This window comes from Cornus florida, unplaced genomic scaffold (genome assembly GCF_030987335.1).
Source record: "Cornus florida cultivar Cherokee Brave unplaced genomic scaffold, ASM3098733v1 CherokeeBrave_3.0.0_Hap2_Chr09, whole genome shotgun sequence".
NCBI lineage: Eukaryota > Viridiplantae > Streptophyta > Magnoliopsida > Cornales > Cornaceae > Cornus > Cornus florida.
The window spans coordinates 43,398,545-43,415,685 of NW_026775579.1; the positions used below are offsets into that span (position 1 = coordinate 43,398,545).

A 17,141-nucleotide genomic window follows, 5' to 3' on the forward strand; every position below is an offset into this window, starting at 1 on the left:
CTCTACCCTATATGCAGAATCTTCTTTCTATTCATGTATTGTATGTAAAATCTATGCGAACTCCTCTGCCACAACCTTCCCTCTCTTCCTTCTTTTGTTCCCACACTCGTGATTTTTGGTTTCATCCCTTATTTATTTAATTGAATTTTTTAAGGAGATAATGCTCAATCGCGGATCCAAGGGAGGGCTGGGCTGGGCTCCAACCCCACCCTAAATTATTTTTAATACTTAATAAATTTAGCCCAGCCCACTCAAAAAAAAAATTATTATTAACATTAGTCCACCCAAATAAGCCCAAATCAATTAAGCCACAGTACTAAAATAAAGGTCCAAGCCAAACTGCCCAAGCCAAACAAGCCCTAATACATGAACCAATGCTATCTGCTAGCCCTAATATCATTCGAGAACTGCAATTCGCAGACGACTCAGTTCTCTGTTCTCATCTCCACAACTCCACCAGGACCACTGGTCTACCACTCACTCCTCTGGCCTCTGGGTTCCGAGTCGCCGCCGAGATCCGCCCTTGGTACGAGTTGAAGCCTTGATTTCAAAGGCCGTTCTCGGTCTCTACTGAATTGATTTCTAAGGCCTTCAGTGCATCATTAAGGTTAGTGGACTCAAAACTGAATTGATTTCTAATTCTGACAGACTTGGTAGTTGGTAAAGTTAGGTTTTTGATCATTATTCATTAGTCATTACGATTTACCAGTTTGGGAAATTGGGAATGGAACGAAGCCCTTGTAATTTCCGAGTCGCCGCCGTTCACGATTCTATGTTTGATGTGATTTTTTTTTGTTTTGTTTTTTCTATTTTTAAAAGTCAAATGTATACTAAAGTAACTAAACTGATCTATCAAGAGTCTGCAGAGATTGAGTCTGAAACAATTTTTATCAACATGCCAAGCTTTTTGAAGATGGAAATCTTTTCAGAACTAAAAAAAAAAATTGAACTTGGACAGGCAAAAGTACTTAATATAGGGTAAAGCTCTAAAGTTACTTCATGAAAATTAAAATACTTACAAAAAGCATGTTTTTGAGTGAATTCCATAGCGTTGGAAGGGGCTTGCCATGAACTTCCTCACACTCTGCTTCCACTAGTAGATTCTCAAATAGAATTAGTAAATTGGTCAAAAGAAGAGAGAGGGTACTGAGTGGTGAATTGTTCAGAAATAAATTGGTAATTTTTTTTAGTAATTACCCAAATAGGATTTTCTATGCCTTAATCAGTCAATTGTCTAAAGAAATATTGTTAATTAACTAAAATTGAATTAAACAACAGTTGATTTTGGTTGATATATTTTGATTTAGCCCACCCCATTGAGAAATACTGGATCCGCCCTTGATAATGGTTTCCTTGGATATGGCCTAAAGTAAATTTTCTATTTTTTTTTGGCTCTCAAATGCAAACCCACAATACAATTACTCAGGGTTTTAGTTTTAAATATTTCCCCACTTCCAATTTTTTATGCACTATTCTTTCAATTTTCACCCATAATTACCCATTTGAATGGCAATTCCTATAAGAATATTCTTTGAATTGAGTTTGCTTTTATGCCGCATAAAGAATGTTCAAAGTATAATCAAACATATTAATAAAGAATATTGATGTATGAAAAATAAAAATAAAAAGGAAAAAGGAAAAAAAGATAAAACAGAGAGCCCAAAGAGAGTTTTAGGTGGCAACATTTAGAGTCGGCAAATGGACCTAAAATCTTAATTGGGGGAGAGAGACAAAGATATATTTCTATATCTGAAAGGGTAATTGTGGTATTTAAAAATAATAATTATTTATTTATAAAAGTAAGGATAATAGTGTTATCTTTTTTTTTAAGAATGTAGTGCAACTGTTGAAATGTGGAGTGCCAATATATTCGCTCCCTATATATTAATGACAATAGGAGGAAAAATAACACACTTTGGTGACTATTGCAGAACATAGCTAGCTGCCACGTTCCTCGCTTCCTCCACAAGTATATTTATGATTGCTTCGACGGGTAGAAAGTCTACTATCCCAACCCAAAAAAATTTCAATGTATTAAGATGCATTTTTTTAATCAAAATGAATCACAAAAATCTATACTCAATCTATAGAAGTTGTTCATACATTGCTGCATTGGTCCCTAACTCCGTTCATGCAAACATTACAAAACCATTTGGATTTTTCCCTAACACCGAGGAGGCTTTAGCAAGTAAACTTGCATCAATCTTGCAAGCCTGTCCAGACCATTTTGTGCTTCAACAAGGCCAACAACTTCACGCCCAGATCATTGTCAATGGAATTGGCTTCACAAGTTCTCTGGGCACAAAGATTTTGGGTATGTATGTTCTTTCCCGCAGTTTCTTGGACGCCAGGAAAATGTTTCATCAGATTGAATTGTGGTATGCTTCGCCTTGGAATTGGATGATTAGAGCCTTTACTCTGATGGGTCGCTTTGATTTTGCATTGTTGTTTTACTTTAAGATGTTGTGTTTTGGCACTTGTCCTGATAAATATACTTTTCCATATGTAATTAAGGTCTGTGGTGCTCTGAATGCTGTGCATTTGGGAAAATCGATTCACAGAACAATTCAGTTAATGGGTTTTGAGATGGATGTGTTTGTGGGTAGTGCTCTGATTAAATTTTATGCTGACAGTGGTTGTATTGATGACGCACGCCACTTGTTTGACAAGTTGACTCAGAGAGATAGTGTTCTGTGGAATGTGATGCTTAGTGGTTATGTGAAAAATAGGGACTCAGATAATGTTATTGGGTTGTTTAGGGAGATGAGAGACACTGAAATTAGGCCCAATTCGGTAACATATGCATCTGTATTGTCTGTGTGTGCGTCGGAAGCATTGATTAATTTCGGTACTCAGCTTCATGGGCTTGTTACTATATGTGGATTGGAGATGGATTCTCCAGTGGCTAACACATTGGTTGCAATGTATTCTAAATGCCGTCGCTTGTCTGATGCTCGTAAGTTGTTCGAGACAATGCCAAAGGTCGATTTAGTGCCTTGGAATGGGATGATTGGCGGGTATGTCCAAAATGGGCTTATGTGTCAGGCTTCAGATTTGTTTTGTGAGATGATCTCTGCTGGTAACAAACCGGACTCTATCACCTTTGCAAGTTTTCTTCCATCAATAGCTGAATCCGCAAGTTTAAATAAAGGTAAGGAGGTTCACGGTTATATTGTAAGACATGGCGTTACTTTGGATGTGTTTTTGAAGAGTGCACTTATTGATATATACTTCAAGTGCAGGAACGTAGAGATGGCTCGCAACGTTTTCAACCAGAGTACTGCAACAGATGTTGTCATTTGCACCACAATGATTTCAGGGTATGTCCTCAATGGGATGAATATTGATGCTTTAGGAATTTTCCGGTGGATGCTTCACGAGCAAATGACGCCCAATGCAGTAACACTGGCAAGTACTTTACCGGCTTTTGCTGCTTTGGCTGCTCTGAATTTGGGTAAGGAATTGCATGGTTACATCCTCAAGAATGGGCTTGTAGGAAGGTGTTATGTGGCAAGCGCAATGACAGATATGTATGCAAAATGTGGAAGATTGGATATTGCTTGTCAAATTTTCAGAATGATGTCAGATAGAGACTCTGTTTGTTGGAACTCAATGATCACAAACTATTCTCAGAATGGAAAACCAGAAGAGGCCATTGATCTTTTCCGCCAAATGGGTATGGAAGGAGCCAAGTATGACTGTGTCAGCGTGTCAGCTGCTCTTTCTGCTTGTGCAAATTTACCAGCACTCAATTATGGGAAAGAGATCCATGGTTTTATGATGAGAGGTGCGATAAGCTCTGATCTCTTTGCTGAGAGTGCACTAATAGACATGTACGCTAAATGTGGAAACTTGGACTTAGCATGTCGTGTGTTTGACAGGATGCAAGAAAAGACCGAGGTTTCGTGGAATAGCATCATTTCTGCTTACGGGAATCACGGCCGCTTGAAGGAGTCTCTGACCTTATTTCATAAAATGATGGAAGAAGGGTTTCAGCCTGACCATGTCACTTTTCTTGCCGTAATATCTGCTTGTGGCCATGCAGGTCAAGTAGATGAAGGAAATCACTACTACCGTCGCATGACCAAAGAATATGATATTGCAGCTCGGATGGAACATTATGCGTGTATGGTTGATTTGTTTGGGCGAGCAGGTCGTTTAAATGAAGCATTTGAAATCATAAAGAGCATGCCATTTGATCCGGATGCAGGTGTGTGGGGGACACTACTTGGAGCTTCTCGGGTCCATGGCAATGTCAAGCTTGCGGAACTGGCATCAAGGCATCTTTTTGACTTGGACCCACAGAATTCTGGCTACTATATACTGCTATCAAATGTTCATGCTGATGCTGGTAAATGGGAGAGTGTTCTTAAAGTACGAAGCATGATGAAAGAAAGAGGAGTACAAAAGATACCTGGTTACAGCTGGATTGAGGTGGACAACTGTACCCATACGTTTGTTGCTGCAGACACAAGTCACCCACAGTCTTCTCAGATCTATCTATTATTGAAAAATCTTCTTCTTGAGCTGAAAAAAGAGGGATATGTTCCACAAGTTTACCTTCCAATGCACCCACAGACCATTGGGGTATGATTCTGAGCGACAATTGATCATTGAGGATTCTGTTCTCTTCTTAGATTCTTTTGCTGAAGAAATTAGTGCAGGTTTGTTCGGTTATTGGATGATTGTTAATTTTTGTAATATTTTTAATCTTTAATAATTTTCACCTGAACTTATAATGCTCTCGATATGCAGTGATGACTGATGTGGAGAAAAGAAGCATGTTTGCAGAATTATGCCACTTGGACGGTCTGCTTACACTCATCGAGTATTTTCTTATAGAACAAAGAGTTCTTGTATATAGCGATGTAGATTCTGATTTATCAGTTGTTTGTAATTCAAAAGTCGTCATCCTTCTGAATGGTACGGATATAGACTTGTCATCTGAAACAGCTTCGACTCACCAGTTGGTTGCTGGGGGCATTGTATTAGTTTCAATATGTGCAGTTGACCACATAGGTTTTATATGTGAAGCTTCATACAACATTTCGAGGATGCAGAAGTTTGATTCTTCATTGATGCTGACTGTTCTTCACGTTTTTGCTCATATCTGTGGATCTAAGTATTTTAGTCTTGAAAAATACAGTTTATTGATGACTGTGTTGAAATCTTAGTTATGTTTTTTGAGAGAGCAACTTTATTGAGTGATTCTGCTTGTGGTCTTCCATCTCTTACGGAGGTCCGGGCTGGATTTCCTTCTTGTACCAAATGCCCTTTTTTCTGAGGGTGCAGTTTCCATGGATGTTGTTTCACTGCTCTTGGAAAAGCTTCAGAACTTCATCTTTTCCGGTGCCATGCATCAAGATCTGATAAAATCAGTCAATTCTTCAAAATCTGAAGCTGTTTCCATCGAGGAGAAAGCCGGACAAAATTCCGGTCATGAAGAAGTCCATTCTGACCTTTATATGAACTGCGACTTATGCTGTTGTCTAAATAAATCTGGGATGCTCACTACTCAAATCAAATTCTGTCTTTGGTGAGACTTTGTGCCACTTGAGTGATATCCTATCCCTAGTTGAGCTGGTAGCATGCAAGATGGTACGAAATTCAACTTTTCTGGGTGTACATTATGCTGTGTCTTGTTTCATTCTGATTAGCAGTTATTATGTTGGGTAAATGCGCATTGGATGATGCCTTTTCTGACTTGATTTGGCGGCCCTGTAATCAGGGTGTTATTTTCCAATGAAAATTTCCCGAAATTGGATTTTATTTTTAAATTCGAAGTTTTCCTGGGAATTTTATAACTTTTTTGGTGTTCCTGGATTTAAAACATTGAGTTGGATTTTGAGTCTCACAGGGAAAGCAAGGTGAAAAATGAAATGCTTGGGAGCTGTAACTTGTAAAAGTTAATTAAAATGATTTATTTCACTTCAAGGAAAAATATATTTAATGTATGGCAAAATATAAGATATAGTGGGTCATTAGGTGAAGAATTAATATAGGATCAATCCTCATATTACAAATTGGCCTTTTCACAAGTATTATTTTCAATAGCGACTGCAACTCTATAATTTGGTTCTTATTTTCATTTTGTGTTCTTGTACAACGTATTCTAGGAGAATTATTCTGACCAATTACCTACTTTTTTCTCTTTCTTGCCATGCAGAGCTGGGATTGGACATGCAACAACATCGTTTTTCCGCTGTTAAAAAAGTTGGAATCATGCATCCCAGAAAATTATTTAGCTGCTATTTTAATTCTTCTTGGTCATCTGGGAAGGTAAAAGATTGGTTATTGCTTTATTGAAATATAATAAATGAATGATATTGTTTGTCCTGAAATAATTTATTCCCTCCTTCACAAATTAATTTTGTTATGGCTTTATTGCAATATAAACTTGGCATTCTAGTTTGGGGCATATATCTTAAATAATTTATTCTCTTCTTCACAAATTATTATTATTTTTATATTTTTATTTTTTATTTTTGGGAATTCCAACTTTTTAAGGGCATATGAGTTTAATGTATTTATCAAAAAAAAGAAAAGAAAAGGGATATGCGTTTAATGCATTGTCTCTTTCCAATTCCAAGTTAATTCATTGAAATTAAAAAATTATATTATTAATGTGGGAAAGTTTTCAGAACCTAAGCATAATTTAACAATTATTTGTGCATTGATTTTTAAGAAGGGAAACTGTGAAGAGGCACTCATTTGGTGATGGGTTGGTAATGGTTCTATGTACTTTGTTATTATGTCTTATTTAGGATTTTTCCCACAAAATGTGATTGATCTTATGCGGGATTCATTTACTAAGGTGATTCATAAAAAAATATAGAGCGCACTGAAAAAGGACCTGCTCAGTGTATTTGTTTACTGATGAAAAGCATAGGATGTGGTCCTTAGCGATGTAAGAATGTGTGTATCAACTAGGTATAGTTGATTTAAATCAAGAACACGTGTTGTGGAGATGTAACTAGTTGAGAATTGTGGGAGGAGAGAATCAGTGAAATTTCTAATAATAGTAGGCTTCCATCAAGAATCTGAGTTGAGTATTTATGCTTTTGCATTATTTATTGATGGGCTTAGTAGGCATGGGTATGTTGTTAGCTGGTGACATAGTTTTAATTGGTGAATCTAGTGGGGAAATTATTTCTAAGTTAAATATGGGAACTTCATTTTGGAAAGGTTTTGCCATGTCCGGTATAGTCCAACTTATGCAACAACATAGAAGAGTGATTTGGTCCAAGCAGAATGTATAGTCCAACTTATGCAACAACATAGAAGAGTGATTTGGTCCAAGCAAAAGGTGCCAAAAAAGTCATGCGGAAGGCCAAAAAGATCGTTGATAAGGTTGTGAGAAAGGACATGATTGTTTTCGATTTAATTGAGATTACGTCTTTACAAAGGTCAATTGGGGATGGCCTATCCATGCCACTGACCTAAACAGTTAGGATTATTGCTTGTTGAGCAGAGCGATAGTGGGGCTTATGTATTAGGAAAGTTGGGTGGTTGTGAGGTTTAAGAATCATAATTACTTGCTTTTGACAAAGAATAATTAAATCCAATTATTAGTAGACTAATTACCCTCATGGTGGTTTGGGTGGATGATTACCCACCCAAGTAACAAAATATCTATCTTGCTTCAATTTTTTTTTATACTTTTCCTATAACGTCCCTTTCGGGTGGTTGTTCTATTAGGTATCTAAGCATCTTCCTTGTGACTTCAATTGTTTGGGCAGGGTGTTGTTCTCAATACTTTGGATCTTTGAGAAGATCAAAGCTGCTACATGGCTTAATGATAGAAGAAAATCAAAAATTTGGGAAGATTTTAGCAAGCTTATCAAATTTGTAATATATTAGAAATCTAGTACCGTGTATGTGTCCCACCTATGTTTGCTTTTTGGAGGTGAAAACTAGAGAGAGCGCTGACATTTGGCTTAATTTCTGTGATGTTGTGGTCCGAATTTGGTGCCGGGTCACATTTCAACCCGCTTTTGACCTGTTGGATGAGCTTTGTGTGGGCCCAAGCCCATCAAAGCTTTGGTGGTTCAAGGGCTTGCCCCGAGGAAAAATTTGACCTTTTTTTGCTTGTGGGTCGTGGACCCTAATTAGTATTCTCTTGTAGCCCGATATATGAGGGCGTTTAGAGTTTGGAGTGGGTAGAGAGAGACATTAAAAATCATACAGATAGAGAGTGAGAGGCTGAAACTTGTAATCTCCGATTTTACACAATGAAGACTTTCGCCGGATCTCCACCGTGGACGTAGGCTCTGCCGAACCACGTATAAATCCTTGTGTTCTTAGTGTGTGGTGTGTTTACTTTTTTGCCATGTTTCGTGATTGTTGCTTGGGTTCGCTGCGTTTGTCATAACAGTTTTGTACAAACTGGCTGCTTTAAGACTTATATACAGTTATACCCATCCTCATGTTTATCACTTATCAGGCAACGCCGGAATTATTTGGTTGTATCCTTGATGATTTTGTTTAAAATGCAATATTTATTTAGAAAAGAAATGAACTATAGCCTAGTGTAAATTATTGAGATTCATGGCTTTATACCCAATGTTCCATATTTCAAAGTGATATAAAAGGGCAAAAAGGAAAACATAAAAAAAGAAAAAGAAAAAAGAAAAAAAGAAAGCAAATTGAATTACGCAGAAGTTTAGGTCTTCACGCATCATAAAAAATTGACTTAACATACTCACAGAAAAAAATAAAATAAATAACATCTTGATAAAGATGGAAGGAAATGCTTATGATGAATGGACTTTTTATGTGCCTTTGGAGTATTGGATGGTTGATTTGTATCTTATCAGATTGATGGGTAAATTTTAGATCAAAGTTGTGGACTGTTGTAGAGGGCTAGCAACCATGTTTTCTAGCATAGAATTTTGGAATTTAAGAAAAAGTTTGTTCATAATTGAGTGTAGTTGGAACGATTATCTTGAGTTGGATTATTACGTGGGCGAGATTCAGTTGAGATCTATGTCTGTGTTTAATATAAAGACCAATAAATAAATACGGAGTAATATGGGAAGATGATCCCACTGACCCATCTTCTTTTTAGTTTTAAGAATTACCACATAGATGCACCTGAGGCAGCCAGGAAGGACATGTTGACTTATATTTAATGAAACCATTGTCCTAGAGATGCTGTGGTCCTTGTTACTCAGTTGATTCCCGTCAATTTCAATGAACACAGTGGGGGGCTCAACTCTGATAGAGGTTGTCCATTGAAAAAATATATATATTATCTATGTGGTAGTAGATGGAGCCTATGGAGGAAAATATAGTAAGATCCGTATATTATCTATGTGGTAGTTGATGGAGGAAAATATAGTAAGATCGAGCAAGTTTAGCTGCACTTAAATGGTCTAGGCTATGGTTACAATTTTTTTATGTTCTTTTTGTTTAGCCTTGTCATTTTTACATGTTCCTCTCACTTGCCATCATGTGCTCTATCTTGTGGTTGGGCCAGGTTTTTGTAATTCTCTGGTTTCTGCGAACTTGTGTTATCCAAATGTAAACATAATTATGTTTTTTCTTTGCAGGCTTGGAGTTGATGCTAATGGATATGATGACATTGGAGTTGGAAACCTGAGATCTTGGTTGTCTTCTTTTTTATGTCAGAACTCTACAAGAAAATTGGGTCTTTCCATCCGAATTGCTGCCATAACTGCTTTACTCGGGCTTCTTCCTGTCAATTTTGAAGACCTCATTAAGAGTAATATTGAGTTACCAGCAATTGTCAGTAGATTTCTTCCTGTTGATTGTATAAGGGAGTGGTTTTCTTTGTTGAGCAATGAGCAACAGTCCTTGTTATTTGACCTTCTTCAATCTGCCGGCATGACCAATTGTGGAACTGGATGGTTTACCATGATGTGTGCTCTGGCCCAAGTTTGAATGGGACACTTCGTTGAATCTTGTCTTTTGTATTTAACAAGAATCAGATTAAAGTAGAAGTAATTTTTTTTTATTATTTATGAGATTCACCATTTTTAAGACCATGAAGGGATAAAGAAAAAAGGAACCATGTGGTTTCTAGATCCAATGAGGAATACAAGAGAGAGCCAATCAAAGGCATTTTTGTTTCACCTGTAAGTTCCATTGCAGCAAAATTGTGAAATTTTGAACGTATTTGTATGTCCATCATTGTGGCTTTTACTCGATCTTTGGTGAATATGATTTTTTCCTATAGATTACCTTTATGGTTTTGGTTACAGAAATCTGAGATAATTTAATTTTTTTCAAATTGTCCAAAGAGGAATAGACAATAATGAAGTTTTTCTTTGATCAATTGTCTGTAATACATGTACTGTAAGTGGTTCACTTTGTTATTGTTATCTCAAGTCATGTTTGTTGTGATTAGTCTTTCTATCCTGCATTATCCTTGACAAGTAGCGTCTTACTTTTCTTCTACATAACTGGCTTCTGCAGAGTTTTGAACTTGTTGAAAGCTTTTTTGGTGGCTTGTGTTTTTACATGGCTCATGAGCTGAAAAATACTAATAGAAACATTTGCTTGGAATCGTGCAACTATTTTGATTATGTGATGCAAAGTAACCGTAGTGCTTCTCTGTGCATTGCCTTTTTCTTGATGACCATAAGAAGTGGAATACTTCGTTCATTTATGAAGAAATTGCCTGGATCACTCTTTCTCTTCACTCGTGTCAGTCTCTCATAGTTATTCTTGAAGTAATTTCTACTGAATCTACCCCAAACCCTTGCTTGTGCATAGCTTGTGTTATCCTGCTGGTTTGACGCCCAAGTCCAGATCTCTATAATTGCGATAGGCAGTCCTGGGAGAGTGGGTAACAAATGGCTTCATGTACCTACACAGTTTTTTGATCCAGTGTACATGTTTGTCAGTTGCAGTTACATCATCTACAACCCATTTCACCAAGTGTTGTACGTTGTACGGATTGCCTTTTCTATGTGGAAAAGGGAGCTCGGATTCTGAAATATCATTCATCCTTCCACCAAAGGGATCCATTATTATGATCGCTTTTAGGTACAGTTTTCTGATCCAGTGTACATGTTTGTTAGTTGCATTTACATCATACAACCCATTTCACCAAGTATTGTACGTTGTACAGATTGCATTTTCCATGTGGAAAAGGGAGCTCGGATTCTGAAATATCATTCATCCTTCCACCAAAGGGATCCATTATCATGATCGCTATTTCCTCTTCCAGTTTTTGTGAAATATCATTCATCCTATTTTTGTGATGTGGGCATGTAGTTCTTTACCTTCTGCAAGTGAAAGTATACGAGTACAAGCCTTGAGTACAGAAGGGTAAGTGTAGTTGTCTGGGCAGATAGAGTTTGATGTGATGAAGTTGTTGTAAATGAGAATGGCTTTAATGGGTATGGGGCTTTTAGAGTAGGCTATAAGAATCCAATTCCATGTGGTGGTGGTATGGATGAGACTAGTTGTGATGGTTTTGGCCAGGATTTGGTCAAGTTGTTTGATGTTGTGGGATGATCGTCTGAGAGAAACAAGTATTCTTTATTTTCAAACTATGTACTAATGTTTTCAGAAACTTTTGATAGGGGGAACACCATATATTATCTTCTTCATGGTTGCCATCATAAGCACCCCATGGATGGACTGCGTCTTGTCTTCCCTCCTGCTGCAGCAGCTGTTCTGTGTGTGCCTGTATGATCTGTACCACCATTTTCACCTTATTTCTACCATGTGTATTAACATTTAACATATAAAAAGTATTTTTTATTTTTTATTTTTTATTTTTATTTTTGATATTTAAATTTTTTTTTTTTCTTTTGGGGTGAGACATGAGAAGGACAACTTGCATCTCTATTCACACTGCAATATGTGGCCTAAATTCTTTTTTTTTATGGATTATGTGATAGTCTCCAGCTATCCTTGATCCTTGTGGTCTTCTCACACATTTTGTTATCCTAGTAATCTGTCTACTTAACCACCTCAACTGTCTCTTATCGTGTGCTTATCTTTGATTTTTGACCAAAGAAGAAATGAAATTGAAGAAAGTATTGTGTCAGAAATTTTGTTTTATGGACATATTAAATTTCTTCTTCTTGGATAGAAAACAAGCAACTCCGTGGACATGATTATCAAGAGCTCGTTTCTGTGTGTGTGAGATTTATAGCACATTCAGGTTGTAAATGTGCTAGAACGAACAATATGACACCTTAGAAATTTTGTTTTGGGTGCGTCTGCATGGGTGCATTGCATGTGTGAAAAGGTTTAGTAGTTTAATTTGTTGTCTGATCAACTTGTGAACAATTTGTTGGTAAAGGTAAGACATGAACAGTTCTTAGTGGATAAAAAAATCCTTATCAATTTTTGGTGGATAAATAATGAAGCTATATATCAGCATGTCAGCCAAATCCTTGGAGTGTCAGTATTTATGATGCAGTTGGCAAACTCATCTAGGAACATCTGTGCATGGTACCTGTCAAGTGTCAACATACATTGAGTGGCCTACGAAGTAGGACATAGTAACCTGTTAAAATTTCAGAATTGAACATGGGTTGGACCAGGCCTTTGTTTTCTTTGATATGGTCCTTTTGTCAGTATCAATTCTACGATGCCTGGTTGAGTTGTAATATGCGGATCAAAGTTGGTTTGTTGATGAATTCTTACAATTTTTGCCACCATCAATTCTACAACTCCTGGCTGAGTTGTAGCAAGTGGATCATGGCTAGTTGATGGATGTTTTGGTATATATTTTGACTTTTGAAATACAGTGAACAGGGTCTTATTTTATTTTATTTTATTATTATTATTTTTTTTTTCTGAAAAAAATTGTTAGGTTAGTACAGCCTTAGCTATACACTTGTTTACAAGTGCATCCAACTTTTACACAAACAGAAATCATACTTTTGTATCTTCTTCTTTTTTTATTTATTTTTTTCTCTTTCTGAAAAAGATGTTAGGTTTTGTACGGCCTTAGCTATCCACTCATTTACTAGTGCATCCAACTTTTACACAAACAAGAATCATAATTTTATACTGAATACTGAATAATAACGATGGAACTAGATGAAGTCGATTATACCAAGAATATTGTTGATTGGTTTACCAAAAAAGAAGAATATTGTTAATTGATTCTTCTATTGTTCTGACTTGTTCCAATATGTCACTGCCTGTTCTGGAACTTGATCAAGCTGTTATCTACTCCTTCTATTGCTCCTGCTATGTTTGGTGGTTTTTTGTTGGGTTATGTGATGTCACCCATTACTACTTGCAACATGGACAGCCAACCAGTGAAGTTCCTCGAAATCTTAAGGTAAGAGCTGCACCTGTTGCACACTTGGTATTTAGATTCAAGCTCCATCACTTATTTGCTTTCTACTTTATAACTGGTTAATCAGGTTAAAAACATAGCTCGTCATGTGTAATCTTATTTTTGCAATTAACTATTTTTTTCCCCAGCTATCCAAATGAATTTGAAACTTATGATTCTAGGGTATATCTGTCTAATCAATTTTGGATGTTTATTCGCTTGATCTGTGGCTGACCTTTGGTGTGCATGCATGTATCTGTGTGTGTACATTTTTTCTTGACAAATGCATACTCACTTTGGAGGTCGAGGAGATACCATTGGACTACTGCCAATGCTTCTCCAAGTTGAAGTTAGCAATGTGGAAAGTACATTGTCCAGTGTAATTTTAATTATGAAAATTTAATACAGACTGATTTTTATTTATTTATTTTATATACGAATACATGGAGCATTGGAGCCATAAATATAAGCCAATTAAGCTCTATTTTATTTTTATGACCACTATAATCAGTAACTTTTTGCTTAGATAGTTGACCTAAAAATTATGGATGTACTGAAATTTGAAGCTATATTAATGAATATATAAAAAAGTAATTTGGTAAAATTGGCGTACTCAATTTGAGAGCCTGTCTATCATTATACACAGGAGAAATCTTACAATTATGGAAAGAGAATAAAATCAAATCAGAATAAAGAGAATAAAATTAAATCGGAATAAAAATTAAATCCCTAAACATTAGACTATAATGAAGATTCAATAAATCTGCAACAATCATTGACTCAATTTCTATATATGATTTCCAACACCCCCCTCAAGCTAGAGCAAATATGTTGACGAAGCACAGCTTAACTATGGAAGACTGAAGAAGAGAAGGCCCAACAGGCTTTGTGAATACATTTGCAGTCTGTTCTGAAAAAAGGAACAAAAATAGGATTAATGATACCTGATCGAACCTTCTCTCGAATGAAGTAAATGTCTACCTCAATATGTTTCGACCTTTCATGTAAGACAGAATCGGAAGCAAGCATAATGGATGATTTATTGTCACAAAACAGCCTTAAAGAACCTTTTTTTCAAGACCCAACTCTCCCAAAATTGATTGAAGCCAAAGGAGCTCACAAGTACCTTGAGCCATAGCTCAGTATTCAACTTCAGCTGAGGATCTGGAGACAATAGCTTGCTTCTTACTCTTCTATGATATGAGATGATTATCATAGAAAGTACAGAAGCCAGAGGTAGAATGTCTCTCTATCTTACATCTAGCATAGTTTGCATTAGTAAAACACGAGAGTCCAGACTGATTTTCTGAGGCATAGAACAGACCAAGGCCAGGGCATGACTTAAGATACCTCAAAATATGGTAGACTGCATCCATATGAGCTGAGCGAGGGGTATGCATGAATTGACTAACCACACTAACAACAAATGTCAAATCAGGCCTTGTGTTAGTCAAGTAGATAAGGCGACCTACCAAACACTGATACACAGACGGATACGGAAATAATTCCCCTGACTCAACAGAGAGTTTGAGATTGGGGTTCATAGGAGTAGAAGCGGGTCGACACCTAAGCATGCCAGTATCTTGAAGAAGATCCAAAACATGTTTCCTTCTAGATAAGGAAATTCCACGACGGGATCTAGCAATCTCAATTCTAAGAAAATATCGAAGGGGACCTAAGTCCTTCACATCGAAGGACTTTTGAAGATGAAGTTTCGCTTGAGCAATCCCTGAAGCATCATCACCTGTGATAATGATATTATCCACATATACCAATAACATGATGTATCGACCATCATAGCGATGTCGAATAAAGCAAGTATGGTCTGAGTGGCAGTGCACAAAGCCCATCGATAGAACAACATCGCTGAAACGACTAAACCAAGCTCTAAGAGATTGCTCTAGACCATAAAGAGACTTCCGCAGCGAACAGACTTTCCCAACATACTCCTCTTCAGCCCGAAATCCAAGGGCTGGATCCATACATATAGTCTCAAGTATGTCTCTATTAAGAAATGCATTCTTGACATCTAATTGATGCAGAGGCCAAGAATGGGTAGCAGACAAGGAGATAAACAGTCGCACAGAAATCAACTTTGCCACAGGAGCAAAGGTAGCATCAAAGTCTTTGCTTGGAATTTGAGTAAAGCCTTTTGCTACCAACCGAGCCTACCGAGCCTTATACCGATCAATAGATCCATCGGTGAAGTACTTTACAATAAAGACCCATTTGCAGGCAACCGTTTCCTCCCCAGCAGGTAAAGTAACAAGTTCCTATGTATTATTACGCTATACGACATCCATTTTTGTTGTCATGGAAGATACCTAATTGGGATCCTGGAGGGCCTCTGACACTGATCGAGGAATAGAAATTGTCCCAATCTTGTCTATGAAGGATTTATATGCACCTGAAAGACCATCATAGGAGACATATTGGGAAATAGGGTGGTTAGTGCTACTAGAGAAACCATACCAATTAAGAGGGTAACGATCACGGGTAAAATAACGAGATGTATGCTCAGGAATGGTAGGAGCCACATGAGAAGGAGAGTTACCTGGACCTGGTTCTGAAGATGATTCTGGCAGGGGAGGTTGAGTGCGATGGCAATGAGAGTAAACTTACAAAGGTGGAGGGGAACCTTACATGGATTGAGAAGGAGATTCTAGGATAGTTTGATTTTCAAAGAGAGGAACAAAACGGGCAATAAGAGAGATCTCCTTCTCTAGACCACAAGAGAGAGAATCATGTACCACATAATTAGTACTATAAAAAGGAACAGTTTCATGAAATGTTACATTAAGAGAATGATATACATGTTTGGCCACACTATCATAGCAACGATAGCACTTTAACATAGCAGAATGCCCCAAAAAAATACACCTAATATATTCATCATCAAGTTTATGACGAGAAGGATTACGGTTATGAACAAAACAAGTATAGTTGAAAACATGAGGCAGAAGGTGAAACAATGTATAATTAGGCTGGAGAATCTAAAGTGGGGCCTTACCACCCAAAACTCGACTGGGAATACGATTAATTAGAAAAGCAGCTGTAAGAACAACCATATGCCAATAGAATTTAGGCACATGCATACCACTCAGAAGACATCGGACCATAGACATAAGATGACAATTTTTGCGTTCAGCCATGCCATTTTGCTCAGGAGTGTAAGGGCAAGTGAGTTGATGTAAAATTCCCCTTTTATTAAGTTCAATCTGAAACTCATTTGAAACATATTCACGTTCATTATCAGAACAAATATTATGGATAACAGTGTTATATTGGGTTTTGATCATTTGAAGAAACTGGGAAAATAAAAGAAGCACATTAGATTTCTTTTTTAATAAATAAACCCAAGTACAACGAGAATAATCATCAATAAATGTCACATAATATCGATGTCCAGAGAAAGCAGTAACTGGGGATGGGCCCCAAACATCAGAATTAGATATAGTTAGTTCTAGTATGTTTAGAAAGTTCACAAATGATGAGCGCTGAAAAGTGCACATTTAAACCCTTTAAACTAGGGTATTCTAAGACCTTATCCTATCTTATTTTCCTATTTTAGTCTAATTTCATGTTATTTTCCTTTTCAGGCACTTATCCCCCAAATAAGTTAATCCAGCTAAATTAGAGCATAAAAGATGCAATTTCAAGCTCAGTGGAAGAAAGGAGCAAAGTGGAAGCAAAGTGGTGGAAAACAGGAATCTTCGATCAATCAGACCAAGATTTGATATATCACACAGTGGCCTTTTGTCCTTATCCTCAGGAAATTCCCATCTTCAATCGATCCAACATTATTATGATCGATCAGACTGCTTTGATCTTATCCCCACCTACCACTTTTGTCTTTTTCCCAAAATATCCC

At 36.9% G+C, this 17,141-nt stretch overlaps 1 protein-coding gene across 5 annotated transcripts; it reads left to right on the plus strand.

Annotated features, from left to right (window-relative positions):
- The first annotated feature begins 363 nt into the window (after positions 1–363).
- LOC132273764 (pentatricopeptide repeat-containing protein At4g21300-like) lies at positions 364–10,208 on the plus strand. Of its 5 annotated transcripts, XM_059774823.1 has the most exons (6): positions 364–607; positions 1,932–2,314; positions 2,515–4,664; positions 4,756–5,598; positions 6,167–6,279; positions 9,552–10,208. In XM_059774823.1, exons 2-3 carry the CDS (start codon positions 2,273–2,275, stop codon positions 4,591–4,593), a joined length of 2,121 nt encoding a protein of 706 aa, XP_059630806.1. In that variant the 5' UTR covers positions 364–607; positions 1,932–2,272; the 3' UTR covers positions 4,594–4,664; positions 4,756–5,598; positions 6,167–6,279; positions 9,552–10,208. The 5 variants fall into 5 exon arrangements, with proteins under 5 accessions (XP_059630806.1, XP_059630804.1, XP_059630807.1 ...); XM_059774821.1 differs by having other exon boundaries at positions 1,932–4,664; XM_059774824.1 differs by lacking the exon at positions 1,932–2,314.
- The last annotated feature ends 6,933 nt before the right edge of the window (positions 10,209–17,141 follow it).

What these genes read in the sequence shown, in the direction of transcription:
- LOC132273764 (XM_059774821.1), top strand. Translation starts at nt 1,978, where the DNA reads ATGATTGCTTCGACGGGTAGAAAGTCTACTATCCCAACCCAAAAAAAT.